The 20455-nt window shown below is 34.6% G+C and overlaps 4 protein-coding genes across 53 annotated transcripts in view; 3 read left to right on the forward strand and 1 right to left on the reverse strand.

The window, feature by feature from the left end:
* The window catches only part of caska (calcium/calmodulin-dependent serine protein kinase a), a 243983-nt gene that overhangs the window by 52591 nt on the left and 170937 nt on the right, over nucleotides 1-20455 (reverse strand). The window lies entirely within an intron of this gene.
* On the forward strand, nucleotides 102-1454 carry gpr34b (G protein-coupled receptor 34b). Its single transcript, NM_001128546.1, has one exon. It carries the CDS (start codon nucleotides 238-240, stop codon nucleotides 1315-1317), a length of 1080 nt encoding a protein of 359 aa, NP_001122018.1. The 5' UTR covers nucleotides 102-237; the 3' UTR covers nucleotides 1318-1454.
* On the forward strand, nucleotides 115-9671 carry si:dkey-216e24.9. The gene is made up of 4 exons (XM_017357833.4): nucleotides 115-1320; nucleotides 1858-2003; nucleotides 5224-5413; nucleotides 7951-9671. The coding sequence occupies exons 3-4, from the start codon at nucleotides 5349-5351 to the stop codon at nucleotides 8969-8971; spliced, it is 1086 nt and encodes a 361-aa protein (XP_017213322.1). The 5' UTR covers nucleotides 115-1320; nucleotides 1858-2003; nucleotides 5224-5348; the 3' UTR covers nucleotides 8972-9671.
* gpr82 (G protein-coupled receptor 82) lies at nucleotides 9773-15539 on the forward strand. The gene is made up of 2 exons (XM_073912892.1): nucleotides 9773-9881; nucleotides 11412-15539. The coding sequence occupies exon 2, from the start codon at nucleotides 11443-11445 to the stop codon at nucleotides 12550-12552; it is 1110 nt and encodes a 369-aa protein (XP_073768993.1). The 5' UTR covers nucleotides 9773-9881; nucleotides 11412-11442; the 3' UTR covers nucleotides 12553-15539.

Below are 20455 nucleotides of genomic sequence, written 5' to 3' on the forward strand. Positions count from 1 at the left end.
CAATAGTTAACGCAGAAACCAAAAAGGAAGAGCTTTATATAAAAGGAAGTTGCAAAGACAGATCAGAGGAGAGATTAAAAAGCAATTTAACAGATGGACAGAATTCACAAGGTAAGGCAGAAGCTAACGTGCATTAGACATTTAATTACATTTCAAGTCAAAAAGAACCTCAATGCTTTGGCTAGTAATAATGATATCTGCTTCTCTTTCTAAGGTTTGATATACATACACGCAAAGATGAACAACTATTCTCAAAACTACCATAATGAGTCACTGACCAGACGGCAGGAACCTCAGAACTGCTACATGGACAATACCAGCTTACGGATCCCATTGGCAGTTTTCTACACACTCTTCTTTCTGTTTGGGTTTGCTGGGAATCTGCTGGCTCTCTGGGTGTTTTTGCGACTACATCCAAAGAAAAACTCTGTTCGGATTTTCCTCATCAACTTGGCTCTAGCTGACATACTTCTTGTGATCTGCCTGCCTTTTCGAGTGGCGTACCATTTCAACAATAACCAATGGGTGCTGCCCTCACTGCTGTGCAGGATAGTGGGTAATGTCTTTTACATGAACATGTACATTAGTATAGCGTTACTGGGCTTCATTAGTGTAGACCGCTACTTGAAGTTCCACAGGGCATCGAGCAGGCGGTGGTTTCTGCAGAGTCACTGGAGTGCAATTGTTTGTGGTGTCCTCTGGGCTGTGTCAATTGCTGGAGTTTCACCATTTATTGTCAAGACGGAGAACAATAATGAAACTCATCAATGCTTCCAGTACAAAAAACTGTGTGATTCCAAATGGAAAGCCTATTTTAACTTTGTCATTGTGGCTATTTTTTGGGTGGTCTATGGTGCATTGGTAATGTCCTATGGAAGGATTGGAATGAAGCTCATTACAGCCTCCCGAGACAAACCAGATTTCCCAAACGCTGCAAAGTACAACAAAACTGCATGGAAGTCCTTCTTTGTGCTCTTCACCTTTACAGTGTGTTACGCACCCTACCACTTTGTCAGGATTTTCTATATTATGTCACAGATGGCACCTAATGTTTCTTGCAACAAGATGAATGTGTTGGATAAAACCAATGAAGTAGTTCTGCTACTGTCTGCCCTTAATAGCTGCCTGGATCCAGTCATGTACTTTTTGCTCTGCAGTTCTATTCGCAAAGTGACTCTGAAGTTTATCTGTAACTGCTTCTGTCAGCAAACCAACAACGCACTGAACAGCTCTAGTGACGAACAGCCGAAAATAATGACAGTTGTTCCCAAAACAATCTGTCAAGACATCAAAAAGGCAACAATAATAATCAAATAATAGGTACAATGCAACCTTTCTTAAAATATTTGTACATACATGCCTTATGAACAATAAGCATATCGGTTGATGTCTTTGTACTATACATCTGAAACACTGCCTTTTCAATAAAGGTTACTTGAAGTTAAATATGAAAACAGATCATGCAAAGCTTGATTCTTTAGCACTGCATCATGTGATAATTAATAATTCATTGACTATTAGATGCAAACATTTTTTGATCTAATATATCCTAAACTTGGGGAAAAATATGAATCAAAATTAGTGAAGGAAAATTAACTCAAATGCTGGGTAATTCAATATTATACACAAATTTGGGTTAAAAACTGCCTGGAATTTCATTTCTTAATATTTTATTTTATTCATTGCCAAATAATGTTTGTTAATTATATATGGACTATAAATATATACAACTTTTAATGTTAAAACTGTAGAGTATACATGTAAAAATGAACATTATCCTAAATAAATGAATGCCCTAAAATGATAGTTTATAGTGAGTTCATGACACCTAATTTACAGTATGAACTAATGTTACAGATAGGGTTGAGTACCAAAACTGGTCTCTATGTAATTGGTATGCACCGGACTGAATCAACACCGAATTTAGGTGCCTTATATTGCTGCCACTGATGTTGTGACAAAGACAAAAGAAGCATCAAGGGGTACATCAAAGGCACACATTGGTACGTATTACTGTATGTCACACCATCTTTAATCATTTAATTCTAACCAACTTTGAGGGTTATGGACAACGTGATCAATGTTGTTAGGTGTTTGTTCTTGTTGGTTAGCAATGTACAGAAGGCTTAAATGGCTGTTCACATGGTAGACTCTTAGTCAGATTATTATCCTAATAATATTAAAATCAGAGTATTGGTGTTATTGGAGTACTATACTCAAACGACTCAAGCCCCAACCCTAGAAAAAAGGACTTCACTGGTTTTGATGAAAGCCTTTCCAAAGGTTGGTAGTAATCTTGCACTCATATTAGCAAACAAATGATCAAAAGGAATATATTAATGCAATTATAATATACTGTATAAAATGTGAATTGATGTATACTTTAAGCTTTACTTATCTTCCTTATTAAAATGATTACTATATTTGTTTTTGTCAAATAAAAAGTTTTTCTAGAGTCGCCCACCAAAACTTTGTAGCTCTAAATTATCGGTTCAGGCACTGTTTTGTCACCGGTACCATTTTACAAGCATTTATTTAGCACCTGTATTGAAATAACCCCAAATGATACCCAACCCTAGTTACAGAACAGATAACTTTAACTTAAGCTGTTTCAAACTGTGCTTACATCTCTTCCTTCATATAAAAGTAAATAAAGAAATATTTAGTGATTTGTATTATTTAATGTGATGATGAAATACTGAGCCTATAAGCATTGGACTCCAAACAAACAAATTTTATATACTAGAACAATAACTGGGATCATTTTCTCTAAAATAGTTGTATGCTTTATGTAAAAAAAGAAAAAAAAAAGAAAAAGAGAAACCCATTAAACTTCTAACAACAGTAAAGACATCAGATATTTTACAGCAGATACAATCTCATATATTATATTTAACCATACCATTATATCTTTAAGTGGATAACAAGCAGAAAGAGTAGCAAAGATTTTGTGCGCCCACTAGTGGTTCATCACCTTCTCATTGAAGAGAACAACAGAAGGCCTTTCCATAATGGTGCCTTCCACCAAGTTATGTGATAATAAATATAAAAAAACAAAAAAACACAGGAGATAATTAAAAACAGCTTATTCACGAAACAGAAAAATCTAAAATATACAGTATGCACGTCATGAATACTTTGCCAGAGGTGTACCGAAATAGATTCACTTGTACGTGTACTTTTTTTGAATACATTTAAAGTCGTGTACTTTCACGCTTACTGGAGTATTGTTAGAGAAAAAACTTTACTACTGTACATTTACAGTAAATCCTCCATTACTGTCATAAATATGATTTATGACTTGTTCACAAATATTTGAGGGGCCACGTTGGAGAGGTTGTGTTACCAGAGGTTGCTATGCGAGTTTATTGAATCAGAAGACATGTGGCCTCAAGTTCAGTCTCTGTGTTCACTACAGCAGTGGTTGGGACAAGGGACAATGTCAGAGCTTTGCTTGGTGATTTCCAAAAGTCAAATAAATTTTCTTAAACTTTAAAAATTACCATATTTTATCCATAACCCACAGAAGAAAAAAATAGTAGTTGCTCTACAAGATGTCAAAAAGAATAGTTTCATAAAGCAATGCACACTGTACATCGAACTGACATCGCAACGTATACCTGAATTCCAGCTTCAACCTGAAAAAACACTTATGGTAAGTGTTAAAAGTTTGCCTATTCAAACACTGTTATTGGTAAATAGATAACTATGGGCACTTTTAACTTATTGTAATTTCACATTTAACACACGTCCACAAATGTTTTCCCTCCAATGTTCTCTCATACAAGACTAACAACTTGTGAACCCTAAAACACACATTCATAAACAAAAGTTCATTCTAAACAATTTACATAACCATTTTCTCCAAAAACCAAACAAATAACACAGCATTGTTGGTTTACAAAAACATAATCCTGCTGCACTACTATTGATTTTGTTTTTATTGTAAAAAAAAACAAACAAACAAGAAAACAAACAAGAAAACATGTTAAATGAGAATCTGAATTATTTTATGGCATAATGTTTTAAATGTTTTATTTTGATTATGTTTTAAAATAAATTGGTCTTAAACTTCATATTTTCTAATATTCATAGTTTACTAATTCCGGTACATTTACCACAAACCAACATATTAACCAATTGGTAGAGGTTAATTTTTAAAAAATTATGGTATGTGTTGAAAAAAAATGCATTGTGTTAACTAGCAAAATTAGGAGTTTAGAAATGCAATACAATTGTTTTTTTTCTTGGTGGGGCAGTTAAAGGGTTAATTTCTCAGTGAATATAGATGAATTGGGTAAGCTAAATTGTCCATAGTGTATGAGTGTGACAGGACCATATGACAAGCCGCCGGAAGGTGTATTAAAAAAAAAAAAGTCGTTATCATATGGTACTTGTTCCAAAAAGAGCTGAACCCGCAATCATACGAGACAAAGGCCAAAGAAAAAGAAGTTATAATAATAGTTTTGTAACAGAATATCTTTAGTAATAAAAAGATAATATATTAAAATTCAAAAGAAATATTGTAAAATAAATTGATTTGTCATTTTTTTATTATTTTATTTAATGCTTTCCCAACATATTTTTATTATTTACTGTAAAGCAGCTTATAGAAACTATTAATATTCATTTAAAAGAGAGATCTGTGGGGGGCAAACTAATTTGTACTGATCATGGAGTACATTTTTATATACAAGTACAATACAAGTACAGTACAATTTTTTGTGTATTTTGTTTTATTCCTAAGATTGCATACTTAAAATAAAGTAAGAATAAAGTATGTTTTTAAATAAACAGCTGTTAAAATGAAGAACTGAGCACATATTACTCATTCACACTATTAACCATTAAAAATAGAACATTTAAACATTATTTTTAAACATTATTATCATTGTGTGTTTGTGTGTGTGTGTGTGTGTGTGTGTGTGTGTGTGTGTGTGTGTGTGTGTGTGTGTGTGTGTATTAAAAGTAACTAGTAACTATTTACTTTTTTTTTTTTTTTTTTTTATCGGATACTTTTACTCAAGTAACTTTTAATATTATTTACTTGGATACAAATTTCCTTGAGTATAGATTTTGAATCCTCCACCACCTCTGCTTTTTGTAAAATAGTGTTATTATTACTAAAGTTAGATGAAAAATTGTACAATTATGACATGTGAACAAAAATGAAAGCTCTTGACTTTGGTACAAACTGTGCCATTATGAATGATCTGTTTTCAGGATGTGGTTAACAGAAGCAGTCCTTAGTAAAGCACATTTGAAGAGTGCGCCACTCCTACAAACAGCTGAAGATTCTACAAGAAAAGTGTTACAAACACGAGTACCGGACCACAAGGTGTGAAGAAATGTCTAATCAAGATGCTGCTCCAAATCATTTTTTAGGAGCCAATGATTCAGGCACCAATCAAAGGTAGGCTGATTTGCATATTTTACTTTGTCAGTAAAGAGGTTAAAACTCTTATCCATAATCAATTCAAATGATCTTTCAATGCATGTTTGCATGTAGGTTGTGGTTTCTTATGGTAGTTTCATGGGTGTATTCTAAACCCAAAATTCCAAATTCCAATCTTTCACATAAGCTGAAAAACAGGTAGGTCAGCGGTTGAAATAATTTGGAGTTATAATATTGATCACTAGAAGTAAAAAAAAATAAAAATTCATTAATCACGTCAACTCATTTGTGTGCATAAACTTGCCCGTGTACACATTGAGCAAAAGTTGTTTTGCATGTTGTTTTGCTAAATGTTGTTTTGCATGTACCTGTGCTACTGTATGTTTTTACAACATTTAGCTTAAGTCTGGGTAAACGACGTAACATTATCTCAGGAAGTACCAAAATATCATGACAAAAACAGATTTGAAATTGGCTGCATTTCCTTGCATTAATCATGAGGTGCAACACACAACATCAGCAAGTGTTTCTTATCTTTTTCTTAGAATTTAAATCTTTTTATTCTTGCAATCTTTCCAACATTTTTTGCAATGCTTTTAACCAAGATTTATAAAGATGACTGTTCAGAAACGTATGCATATGGTTGGATATGTACAGTTGAATTCAGAATTATTAGCCCCCCTTTGAATTTATTTTTCTTTTTTAAAATATACCCCAAAACGATGCTTAACAGAGCAAGGAAATCACAGTATGTCTGATAATATTTTTTCTTCTGGAGAAAGTCTTACTTGTTTTAAAGTTTTTAAGAACTATTTTAAGAACAAAATTATTAGCCCATTAAAGCTATATATTTTTTCGATAGTCTACAGAACAAACCATCATTATACAATACCTTGTTTAATTACCCTAACATGCGTAGTTAATCTATTTAACCTAGTTAAGCCTTTAAATGTCACTTTAAGCTGTATAAAAGTGTCTTGAAAAATATCTAGTCAAATATTATTTACTGTCATCATGGCAAAGATAAAATAAATCAGTTATTATAAATGAGCTATTAAAACTATTATGTTTAGAAATGTATTGAAAAAAAATCTCTCTGTTAAACATAAATTGGGGAAAAAATAAACAGGGGGTTAATAATTATGGCTTCTACTGTATATGTAGTGTATTCATGTACATATTACACACAGTACTAGAGCAGTGCGCTAATTGCGATTTTTTTAACAGACAATGTGATTTGATTTCCAATTTAATTTTGTAGTCAAGCTTCAGCTCAATATTCTGTATCGTAGCTTCTTACAGCTAAAATTCAGTGTTAATTAAAAAGGAAAGTAAAAAAGATATTAACCAACTCCAACTTTTATTCAAATTTGTTTATAAATATTCTAAAATTAAATACAAATTTTTCTCTAAAGCAAAGAGTAGCAAGTTATGGCGTTAGTTATCTCCTGGTGCCTTCGTGATATTTCTTCATATGTTCTTTCAACTCTTTGTACTTAGCTGTAGCTACAAGATTGAGTGTCTCACTTGCAATACTTTTAGTTGACTTAAGCAAGATGCCTCATATAGCCATCTGGTGCATTTATAGGTGCTGGTTGTTGTGTTCCCTCGTGTTGTGGCAACAATTCTGCGACAGCTCTAACAAATTAACTGGTTGTGTTTGGTGTCTGTGACTGAAACCAAAATATTCCCATATTACCGTCATGCTGTTTTTTTTTTTTTTAAATATAAATTCATCTAGTAATGCTTTTAAAACGGCAGTCTCTATGATCCCACTTGTCTGTTTGTTTGTTTTATTGCGGGAGTACCGCATAGTTTGGTTGCACAATTCTGATTGGGCAGAACAAAAGTGTACTCAGTCAATTGGCTAGTAAGACTATCAGACACAGACGGCAGTCACACATTTGCTCTGGGTGGGGGAAATTAAATAATAAATATTTATTTCATATTGCAGCCTCTTGCGATTAGCTAATCGTAACGTTTCAATTCGATTTTGATTAATCACACAGTCCTACACAGTACATGTTGATTTTAATCAATTTACTTGAATCTTTTGATTTGAACTTTGATCGTTAGTGGATCTCAATCTTATCTAGCTGCAAAAATCATTCCATAAGAATGACAATGAAAAATTTCTATTAAGCAGCAAATCAAAAGATTTCTAAAGAACAATGTGATATGAAGACTGAAGTGATGATGCAGGAAAATCATGAAAACTGTAATATTTAGCCAAATTATTTCTTAGTTATATTTACCAAACAAGCCAATTAAAGGTAAATTAAGACTGGATTTAATACAATGACCACTTGCTCATTTCAATACAAACAAGAGAATCTAAGTTCTCAGTTTTCATTTCCTTCTCTACTTCTGTAGAAAATTCATCTTTGAATCATGAAAGCTGTACTATTTAGCCAAATTATTTCCTGAATATATTTATTAAATAAGCCAAGTAAAGGTAAATTGAGACTGGATTTAGCACAATGACCACTTGCTCATTTCAATACAGACAAGAGAATCTAAGTTCTCAGTTTTCACTTCCTTCTCTATTTCTGTAGCATCTGCAAAATACAACCTGAAGAAAGCCATGCAGCCATTTTGCCCTGGCTCTATCTCTCTTTGGCTCTCCTGGGCCTTCCAGCCAATGGACTGGTGTTGGTGAATCTCTGGAGATCAGAAAGGACGCCCACTGTCATCTTCACTCTCAACATAATCTTCTCAGACCTGCTGATGTGCTGCAGTTTTTTCTTCAGAACAGTTTACCACAGGAAGAACACTGAGTGGCTATCCGGAACTCCAGTTTGCAATGCAGTAGAGCTGATTATTTACTCTTGCTTCTACATTAACCTCTATTGCAACATGTGCTTTCTTTTATGGACCAGCATCAACCGTTATACAACGGTGGTAAAACCAAGCCACTCATTGTTTCAGGTGTTCAAACACACCCAGTCTTGTTGGATCCTTTGCTTTTCTACCTGGCTGGTGATCTTCATAGTCGTCGGCACGTGCATGGGCCTTAAACTGAGCTTACAAATCAACGGAAGTTGCTTTGACCAAGTTGGCAACAGTTATATTCGCTATCAAAATAAATTCCAAACTATCCACTGCTTAGGCGTGTCAACGTTCTTCTTCATTTTGTGTTTGATGTTGGTCAGCTACAGCCGGCTGATCTTCCATCTGCAGAAGGTGAGGGTAGGAAGTTTAGTCGGTGCTGGATTTGGACCTGGAGGAGGTCTAAAGGTTCGCAGGAAGATCTTGGCTTCAGTCATAATGTTTGTACTCTGCTTCTTGCCCTATCATGTGCAAAGGATCATTTTAATAACATCGCAGCATGAAAACTGCCAGGAAGAGTTCAGGATAAAAATGGGCACCATATTCATTGCAGCTCTCAGCTGTTGTCTGCATCCCCTCCTCCAGCTGGTTTTTCGTTTGCGCTGCTGTCGGGTCAATCGCAACACCAGGCCTAAACCCAAACCTGAAATCTCGAAAAGCTTGGACACACATCAGATGCATACTGTGCAGGTATCGGAAGACAAGAAAAATGAAGCTGAATTAAACCACCAACTAAAACCGCCTTGAGGAATTAAAGAGAAAAAAAAGTTTGCAACGATCACGCTTCCTGTTAAAAACTATCTGCAAGCTGTGAAACCCGCTAACCTCTGGGTTAGCAATGTGCCGTCACAATCATCAGTATGATTGTGGATAGAGGCAGAATTTGTGGCAAAGTTATATGATATACCACCATGCTTTTTTTTAAAAGTGGCATCTAGTAGTTTTGAGCATACTACTACACTCAGGCTGTATACTACAACGAACCTTTTCTGTTGTGGAGTGACATATTTGTTTTCATGTGGAAGTAATCCAGCTACTGTATTAGTAAGAATTTGTAACAATATTTTTGTACTACTGTATATTATGAATCTAATTTTGTTATCATGTGATGCACGCAGGTTCTATAAATACAAAAACTAATCAATTTTATTTAAGCCTTTATTTTGAATGGCCTTTAAAATGCAATGTGTCTATTTAACCACAAGAGGTCATGCGAAGAACCTTTTTAAGCTATCTACTAAAACAGTCCTTGTTTAATACGGCACAGTGCCATTTTCTGTATTCAAACTTACTAAATTAACTTTTTTTTCAGTATTTTTGTGTTAAAATTCATTTGACTCTATATTAATTAGTTTAGAGTATTACATTTTGCAGGCAAACAATGTATTCCTTGCCTGGTTAAACCACTCATTTAACAATTCAATAAAAAGACAACATTTATGAGCTACTTTGGGAAGCCAAGCCTCACAGAGAATCTCATTTTTAAGTTCTACTCGCAAAGGTAAGCATATCTGTGAAAGAAATCATGCAAAAGAGAACTGAGCATATATCATTCATGCTCACATCACTTCCTAGAACAACCAGTATAGGGGAGGTGGTCCAAAACAAAACAGCTCACAGATGCCTGTTGCACACATCAGTGACTCCATTTAGTGAGGTAAGTGCATTAGTTACTTCTAGTATGGATTATCTACTCCAATCTTGTACACAAACAAGTGATTTATTGTTAATGTTTTATAGTATTTGAAATATGTTACTGAAATATGTTTTAAATATTTCCTTTCATTAATAAAAAAAAGTTATTTCAAACAAGCAGTGAGGAATATTTAACATGACTAATTTAAGTCTCTTTAATGTTCATTATGGCATTAGCCAATACTTTAAAGTAAAATAATTTGTGTGTGTGTGTGTGTGTGTGTGTGTGTGTATGTATGTGTATATGTATATATATATATATATATATATATATATATATATATATATATATATATATATATATATATATATACACATACACACATTTTATATTTATATATAAAATATTTACAGATATATTTATTAAAATTATATTTTAGTCAGCAAACATTTTTAGAAATTAAAAGATAATACAATTAAATTCAATTAAAATAATAAAAATATATAAAAAATTACAACCTACAAAATTTCAACTAAAATTGTTCGTCTCTTAATTTTCGATCTTTTTTACATTTGCATTTTATATTTTTCTATAGCATATAAATTTGGGTGTACTAGTTTTTGGACCGTTATTGTAAGTTTTTTTGTTAGATAAGCTCCAAATTTGGCTGCAGTACTGAATAAACTAATGTATAAACACAACTATAATATTGTTCAGCTTCCTATTAAAATATGAATTTGAAAGAGATTTGTGAGCGGTGTACTTGTATATGCTGAGCACTGTATCTACAAAAAAAAAAGATGACACTGAAAGTGGTTTATGAACTTCTGCAATTATGTAGAATATTTACAGGAATGCAAGTGAAATTAAAGGTTAGTTCTGCAACTGTATGTCAGAGGAAGCACAGCTTACCAATTTAAACTACTAACAGAACTAACAATTCTGCTGTTCTGATAACTAGTATTCATATATATATATATATATATATATATATATATATATATATATATATATATATATATATATATATATATATATATATATATATATATATATATATATATATATATATCAAATGTAAAATGTATGTTTAGCAGTTGAATTTGTTTGAAGAGAAGAAGAAAAAGAAAGAGCTAAGCTCATATTTCAACTCTGTCAGAAAATATTTGGACAAAGCATAGACCATTGATTTTAGAAGCATGGACGTTTGGCCCAGGTTTTATGTTCAGTTGGGTGCTTCTTGATAACTGAATCTGTTACCCACTTGTACAAGACAGCATAGGGTCCACTTAATTTTGCACATACACCAAGACATTATTTTATGTAGTGTTTTTTGCAACTCGCACATCTTTCTTTGTTTATTTAAAAAAAATATGTATCTCCTAAACATAAACCTGACAATACAAAAATAAATATGATAAGAAAATAAATAAAATGAAAAACTTTGGTCAAGGAGTTCAAAAAAACTTTCACAAAAAAAAAAAAAAAATTAATATTGTGTTATAAAACAACACTTCCACTTAAGAATAACATTTTCACTATGTTTTTCAGCTGTTGAGAATTTCCCTTCTCCGAGAGCTTGATGGCAAACAGTTCAGATGCTGAACATAACATTTCTAACCTGTGCCAAACGTGCACTACAAGAGTAGTTCTCCCTATTATCTACACAACCATGTCTGTTACTGGCGTGCCGGGGAATCTTATTTCTCTATGGGTGTTTATGTGCAAGATCCCAGTCAAAACACCCACCCACATCTATCTGATTAACCTCGGGATCTCCAACCTGTTGCTCTGTCTCACCATGCCTTTTCAGGCCGCGTACTACTCACTTGGGACCATGTGGCACCAAAACAACACAATGTGCAAAATAGCGATCAACATTTTAACTCCGGTCATTCACATCAACATCTGCATTGGTGTGATGATATTGAGCTGGGTAGCACTCAGTCGCTTTGCTTCACTGATTCAACACTCCCATGCTGACCGCCCAAGCCGTTGGCTTAAAGTTCTACCCAGAGCCTTCCTTTCTCGAAAACGTCATGCAAAACTGGCTAACGCGCTGTGTGTGGTCACCTGGGCTATAGTTGGTATAGCCGTCACATCCTTTGTGGTGCTGTACTCAGTCAGGGAGGTTAGAAGTGTAGAAGATGGCGATGGAGATGAAGAGTGCTACGGTGTAGCAGTGGAAGTTGGTGGGAAAGGATCTCACATTTTCGCTTTAGTGGCCGTTTCTCTGTTCTTTGTCTTTTTCCTGTTGGTCTTATGCACTTATATGGCAGTGATCAAGCACATCTGGAGGTCCAAGAAAAGCGCAGCCATCTCTGACAGCCAGCGAGTGCATGTGAGAGTGTTCCGGAATATCGTCATCATTAAGGCTGTGCTGGTAGTCTGTCTCCTGCCTCATCACATTTATAAAGCCGTCTTTATTCATATCATCAACAAACAGTCTTGGTCTGGAGCATCTTCAACAGATGGCTGCCATCCACTGTCCATGTATGTGGAGGTCAAGAGTATCCTCCTCTGTTTAGCAACTCTGCGAGGTTGCACAGACCCCCTCATGTACTTCTTACTGGATAAAACGTTTCGTAACCACACACTCAGCCTGCTAAGATTACGCAGCAGCACAGACGACAGTCAGTCCTCTAAGTCTAATGTGGGACAGCTATCTCAAGGAACAACAGGGTGTCATTAGACGTTAATCTGAGAGGACACTGTACTTCAGCACAAAGGAAGCCCATTGTGAGCAAGGTTTCCTAACATCTGAATGCTGCTTGCCACACACACCAAAAGGAAAGCAAGTCTTTCTTCTCATTATCTGGATTACTTCCGCATGTCTATTGTTCTTTGGTTTACCTGAAGCTGTGAGAACTTTTGCAGTGGTTACACCTACATCAAAAAAGTCCCACAGCAGGCTTCTTCTGGTATCAAATGTTCTTGTTGCGATTAAATGCTGAAGCTTTCATCACAATGTGTGGTATTATCATATTGATTTATGTTGCAAAACAGATTTACCCTAATAGGTATAATCACCAAAAAATACTTGGTGTATTGGCTTATTGTATTGAAATGTTCAGAGTAAATAAAATGATTTAAACTAATTAAACTGCAAAAGAATGATAAAGTACAACAGGTTACACTTTACAATAAAGTCTTGTTAGTAAACGTCATTAAATGCATTCAAATTAACAGCAAGAAATATCCATATTATAGTGGTACTTTAAAAATACAACTGAATTGTATTATTTGCTTAATACAACAATTACAATTTAAAATTATTATCAGCCATTAACTATGAATTGATAATCATCTAAAATGAATTACTGCTTTGTCAACATAGGCTCACTGTGAAAAAGTAGCCCTACCTACAATTCTGGAGATCACAAATTATGTAGCCGGAGCTACACTACGTATGGCTTTAAAACGAAAGCTACGGGGCGGTGTGATTCTGTTCCTTTTTTGCTTACTCGCCGACCATTTAACTCTGTATGAACGGCTTTTTTGCTGTTATCAGTTGTCCGGTAGCTCAAAATGTACCTCAGCACACTTGAGAGTGTGGGTTAGAGTAGGTGAAGAATGATTCCAGGGGCCCGTTTCAGAAAGGAAGTTAAGAGAAAACTTTTAATCCTGAAATGAGAAAAATTCTGGGTTTTCCGTTTCAAAATGGCAGGTTTGTCGAACTGGAGAAAGCAGGGTAAGAAAAGCCTATTTCTGAAAGAGAAGTAACTTTAACTCAGAGTCAGTTACCGTGGTAACTTACTTTGTGAATCTAACCTGGTCAGGAGCCGGGTTTATTCTCTTAACTCGTAGTTTTTGCCGTTCTCCGTCTCTTTTTTAAAGACGAAACGGTATTTCTCGCCTTAGCCTTACGCTTCTACCCACCTTTTTTTAATGCTCATTTTGGTTATGCGCATAAAAACGATTGATGTAAACGCCATAATGCATATAAGTTTTAAAAAATATGCATAAAAACATGCGCATAACTGAGTAGGATAAACTTTATATTCGACAAGATGTGCATGAACTGCGATGAAAACACTTTTACTGAACAAATTCCAGTATGTGCATTAAAAAAAGGTTTGTTATAAGAGATGATGATGGAAATGTGTGTAAATAGACAAACCAGGAGGCTGAGCACACTGCAGAACATCGGAAATGTTGTTTTGGTCATTCTAAAATGCCTGAACCATTTCAGTATTAATGTATTTTATTAATTACCTCCAGAGTGTCAAGAGCTTTTCTTTTTAAAACGCTGGGATTGGGTTTAGGGAAGGAGATGGGTGGGGCTATCAGTCGGTTGGTCAATCAGTAAGTCAGTCAGTTGACAGTGGCCTCTGGTAGATTTACGCAAGAATAGCAGTCACAAATGGCACTTGCAAGAGAAATTTGAGATCTGAAAAAGCATACACAGCAGCCTCTGGTGGATTGGTGAAAACAAACACGGCAAAAATAAATAAATAAATAAATAAAAAAAGCATAGCTCCTGGGACGAATTTTGCTCTCTCCAGAAATGTATATAGTGGTACGTATTTAGAATAAGCCTGGGTTGGCTTTTGTACAGTAGCTATCATAACATTGGCTTTATCTAAATTAATTGATGTTAACAAATGTAAGCTTGCTATACAGAGTTTTGGATTTGATTTATTTATTTATTTTTGAACAAAAATATCATACATAAAATATCATAAAAAAAAACATTTTAACATGGTTGAAAATGGAATGGGATGAAGCAGAAGCTTAACGAAGTTAACGAACAAAAGGCCTACAAACAGTCACATAATTTTCCTCTGTCATAGGTCATATCAACATGTGAAATCGCTGTTTGTAAATACCTCATCTATTAAGTTTTCAAGCATTAGGTGTTGTGATAAACAACCACCCCGATGCAACAATCTCAATATTTTGAAAAGAAACTGTTTAAATATTAAAGAATTATTCAATGTACATTAAAGTGGCCAAAATGTGTATATTCATTATCAAGATACACTGAATTATTGAATATTCTCATTTTTTAACTAGCCAACAATCCTCATTGTGTGAGGTGTATATTCAGGTTTCTGGTTAAATCCCCTACATTATAAGATTACCCACATGACTCATGATCCACATAAAGTATTTCAAATGGCCAAATAAAATGCTAAACAGTGGTTTATTAAAATTGCTACATCTTTTCTTCTTATGACTATGTTGAGGTATAGTGATTGTTTCCTGATTAAAAGCATTACACCTTTGAAATGGCTTCATAATTATGTGTATCCACATTTTTGTGTAGGAAACAGTGCTGAGAAAAAAAGGAGGGAGAGGCGCATGGTGCAACACAGTGCAAACAAGTGTTTCACTTCTTTATTCTGTAGAACACAAAAATATTCTCAGAAGTGTAAGGTCAGAATACTGTACATCTCACTTTAATTAAGTAGTACTGCGATTCATCAAGATATCTGCGTCATTTAGCATAAAAATTTACCTTGCAATTAAAATATAGTTGAAATGTGCTCTACATTTGGGTCATTTTGATTACCCAGAATTGTCTCTGGGTGCCAGACTTTCTGTTCAAAATCAATTAAAACAAATGCATGTCTGTACATTTTTCTTTTTTCCTGTAAACAGTTTTATATGAATGCACAAGCTGGAAAGGTTTCCGCTTCATCACAGCTTTAAAAAATACAATTAAAACAGGTTTTGAACAATATGGAGGCAAGCCTATTTATTTAATTAAAATATGTTATATTATACAGTTATTTACAGTATATATATATGCTATTAATTTTTTTTTTATTTAAACTATAACAAATTAAATCACAACATCTATTTTACCATTTGCTTCGTCTTTAACAGTTTATTGATAAGTAGACTAATCAAAGACCATTTAACTGAGCTTTGTGAAACGTTTTGTATGCAGGCCTACAGTCAAAACTTTAATATTTTAGCCATGGCTGTGGCGAGTCGGCAATACTGTGTCTAAAATTAAACAATTTTCTCTTATCAGAAAAAACAATAAACACAATTATCCCAGGCGCAGCATTGTAATAGATTTTAGCAAATATGAACAAACATGGAGAAAACACCTCCACCTTCCACGGAGAAACAGCCACCTTTGGCATCGAGTTCTGCGTCTTCAGAATTGGCCACTACTGAGAACGAAGCTCAGCTGCCCCCTACGGGTAATGTATTTTCTAAGTCAGAGAATTTCCCTGAGTACTGCGGCTAATCGAGGTTGTATGGCATTCTATTCCTGAGATGCGCATTTCTAAAGCCCCATCTGTAAAATTTTAAAATATGTTTAATCATTTTCTTGCACATTTATAGCATGGTAAATGCAACTTTATTGACTGTATTCATATATCAGGTTCCAAAAAGATGTTACTGTTACAGATCTTTGGACATCAAGAGCAACTTGTTCTCTTGTTAATTACATACATCTACTTTCCTGTTTCCACTTGCATGTTGGTTACTGTGGCAAATGTGATAAGCCTCCCATTAGTTGTGCAATGAGAGAATGCATGCTTGCAATCAGCGCCTTTACTTTCATAAAGCACACTCATGTCTATGTCATTGGTAATGAAGCATGATGAAGTGTGTATTCATCTACGTTTCTGATGGCAGCAGCATTTAAGGCCATTACTTAAAAGACAGTAAATATTTGAGTCTGCATCATTGCTCCCATAAAAGCAACATTATAGCTGCCTATTTTACGTTGACGCTGTCATTCTAATCACAGCTAGATAGCAACTTCCATAAAGCAATTTTGTTGGAATATAGTCCATCAAACTAAAAGGTGAATATTAGGCACAGTGACAAAGAAGTTGTGTATTGCTTAAAATAATAATAAAGGTGTATAATAAAAAAAGTATTTCCATAATGATGTTTAACAGAGCAAAGAAATTTTCACAGCATGTACGATGATATTTTTTCTTCTGGAAAAAGTCTTATTTGTTTTATTTCGGCTAGAATAAAAGCAGTTTTTTTTTAACATTTAAGGTCAAAATTATTAGCCCCTTTAAGCTATATATTTTTAAGAAAGTCTACAGAACAAACCATCGTTATACAACAACTTGCCTAATTACCCTAACCTGCCTAATTAACCTAGTTAAGCCTTTAAATGTCACTTTAAGCCTTGAAAAATAGCTAGTCAAATATTATTTACTGTCATCATGGCAAAGATATAATAATTCAGTTATTAGAAAGGAGTTATTAAAACTGTTATGTTTACTATTATGCCTAGAAAAAAATCTCTCTGTTAAACAGAAATTGGTGAAAAAATAAACAGGCGGGGCTAATAATTCTGACTTCGACTTTACATAACCATTCAAAGATATTTGAATAACAGCATTGTAAAAATGTATTACAATACCTCAGTGTTACAAGATCATTCAAAACTCATTCTTATGTACTAATTTGGAAGGAACCTTTCTTATAGGCCCCATTTACACGAATGCATTTTCGTTTTAAAACGTATACGTTTTGCTACGGTTACGCCATCCATCCACACTACGCCGGAGTTTTCGAGCGATGAAAACGGAGCGTTTTGAAAACGCTGAAGAGGCCGTTTTCATTCTGAAACGCTGCTGCTCCGTTTCAGTGTGGATGGGGAAAAACGGAGACATCAGAAAACGGAGGAGGGGCTGCCCACATTCGCCTATCTGATTGGGGCTTTTCCCTCAATTTTTTAAGTAGCTTACACACAGTTCAGAGTTCGCAAGTTTGATAAGGAAAACAGACCCTCGAGGACATGTCCGGTAAATCTTCAAAGGGAACAGTGTACTTTATAACCTTATTCACATCATCCTGGCAACGTTGTTTCACTTTCTCAACAATAAAATGAAAACATGATTTAAAGGGGTGGTCCACTACGATATTATATTTTAAACTTCAGTTGATGTGTAATGTAGCTGTGTGAACATAAACAGCATCTCTGAATGTAAAATGCTCAAAGTTCAATGCAAAGGGAGACCTTGATTTATACAGAGTTAGCTTAGCAACGCCTACAATTAACGAATTTTGGGGACTACAAAAAATATCTCCGCCGTGGCCAGAGATGCTGTAATGTTACTGCAGAGGGAGAAACGCCATCATGCTGTTTCCACAGAGCCGTTCTGTTTCTGTTGTTGGGCTTCCAAATGACACGACCCAAACACAGAAATGCTTACAGTTCAATAGTAATTATGTTCCAGAGAACTATAAAATACATAGCAAGCATGATTTGACAAAACGCAGCTTCCAGAATCTCTCCCAGTTCAGTGCTGAATTCGGCTAAAATCTCCTCAAAGATGGAGCAAGGAGACGCTGTGAACTCTGAGTCATGACCTGTAAGTGTTTTTATTTGTTAAAATTGATCATGACATGTACAGTGTCTAACCTTAACAGTGTGTTGTAGCAAAGATGTAAACAACGGGAAATTATGGTAACCGCTAACGTTACAAATCCATATTTATCAAACTGCTGTAAACACACATACACACACACATACACGCACTCTTGGCCAGCACCTGCGTCTCTCTGTGTGAGACGGCAGAGTTTTTTCTCTATAGGCAGCTTTCCTATGCGTTTTATAACTCGGACAATAAAGTCGCAAAAGATATGTGAACGATTCATTCTTCTTACACAGGCATATTCCGCATATGCGTGAAGGAAGTCCTGTAACGCGTTGATTTAAAAAAAAAAAAAAAACAGCAATGATTTCCCAACTGGAGTGTAACATCAAAAACAAATCAATCCAGGCTCAAAAAGGTCTCATCTCACATCTTGTGCTTTATTCTGTCACCACAGAAAATAACTTAATCCGAGCATGAGAGAAAAAGAACAATAAATATCTCTCCCGCGCACATGCGCTTCTCGTGTTACAGATACTTCATAATACACACACACACACACACACACACACACACACACACACACACACACACACACACACACACACACACACACACACATAAACACTAAAAGGCACAGAAACACTTAAAGGAGCCGCATCCCATTTTCACTCGTTACAGACACGTGTTGACTGACTGACTGTTTACACAAAACGCCTTGTCAGGGCGTGACGTGGAGCCGATCAGCGAATCACAGCACATTATGATGATGACCAATCAGTCACTTCAGGGCGGGCCTTTTAGAGGAACTAGGAAATATGCAATATGTCGTTTTTATGTTAGCCGAGTAGCTGTGTATAATCAAAGTGAGATTTATGAAAAAATAACACGATTTCCTTTAAGTAAAACATAAGCACACATCTTATTAACACAACCAAGCCTTAAAAACAACATTCTAGACCACCCCTTTAAGAAAACTGCCTATTTTCATTTTGATATTAACAACTGAACAGACAGCAGAAATGCTGAGGCGTCGTGCTGCATCTTTACTGTACGCATATTTATAATAAAACAGAGCCTATATAACATCCCTGCCTCCTTTCATTTTCATTGAAAATACGAAACAAATCCTCTGCTTTGCTGAATGTCTATATGTCTATATGTTTATAATCAATAATAGCCATTATGAGAGTATAACGCACAATAAGTTTATACATTATAGGAAATAAAGGCAAGCGATCAGTCCATATACAGAATGTACGTGGTTCCATTAATTATTAACTTATCCTAACCAAAACACGTTACCTGTGAACAAGTATTCGATTCAAAAAACCAAAGTTGGAGAATATGTTGTTAGATATAGAAAACAAGATTAATTAAATATCACGTTTGGCAAATAAAGTGAGATTATGCTTGATGAGCAGTCCGACCAGCACAGCTCTCATCTGGGCAGAAATGCTGCAGCGCTTGCCCGAGAGTGTGTGTGTGGTCACGTGATGTGGGTTTTCAGTGTTTTTCAGTGATGTGGGTTTTCAATGTTTTAGTGTGGACGGAGAGCAGTTCAGAAATGCTGGGTAAAACGCTAGTGTGGACGCGGATCGTTTTCATTCTAAAACGCAGTCTTTAAACTAAAACGCACTAGTGTAAACGGGGCCATAGATGCTAAAAACTGATTTTATGCTTGATATCTTTGGATTCTTTGATAAAAGTTGCAAAGAGCAGCATTTATTTGAGATGACACTACAAAATCACTTTACTGTCACTTTTGATCAATATAAAGCAGTTTTAATCAAGGCATTATTTTATAATCTTACTAAGCCTAAACGTTTCAATGGTAGTGTAGATGAAACTACTGATTGAAAACAAACAGGGAGACATTTAGGTTCAACTAGCACTATAAAAATGTCAATTATTATTCTTATTTTTAAAATCATCTATAAATGTTTAAAGTTGTCTTTTATTATTATAAATATCCACTTTATATTCAAGCTTCTTGTTTTGATTAAGACAAACCAGGTGCAAACCATGACATAACTATTGCAGTAATTAAGTATATACATATACTCATTGTGCCTTCAGATAAGATGTGGTGGCAATAAGCATCACTGATCAGTGGCTCATTGTATACCCCAAATACAACTATTAATTCTCCATTTGTCCCTTATTTTGATTTCAAATTCAAACATTGTTAATTATAATGATTTTACTAGTTACACAATTATTATTGATTTTTCAATCTTTCATTGTGTATTGTATTGTAGGGTGGTGCAATATGAATATTATTAATAT

This window comes from Danio rerio, chromosome 9 (genome assembly GCF_049306965.1).
Source record: "Danio rerio strain Tuebingen ecotype United States chromosome 9, GRCz12tu, whole genome shotgun sequence".
In the NCBI taxonomy this organism is placed as follows: Eukaryota; Metazoa; Chordata; class Actinopteri; order Cypriniformes; family Danionidae; genus Danio; species Danio rerio.

Bases quoted from the DNA above. Each gene is read 5' to 3' on its own strand.
- gpr34b (NM_001128546.1), top strand. From the start codon at position 238: ATGAACAACTATTCTCAAAACTACCATAATGAGTCACTGACCAGACGG.
- si:dkey-216e24.9 (XM_017357833.4), top strand. From the start codon at position 5,349: ATGTCTAATCAAGATGCTGCTCCAAATCATTTTTTAGGAGCCAATGAT. The intron at 5,414-7,950 runs GTAGGCTGATTT...CTATTTCTGTAG, and splicing joins GATTCAGGCACCAATCAAAG to CATCTGCAAAATACAACCTG.
- gpr82 (XM_073912892.1), top strand. From the start codon at position 11,443: ATGGCAAACAGTTCAGATGCTGAACATAACATTTCTAACCTGTGCCAA.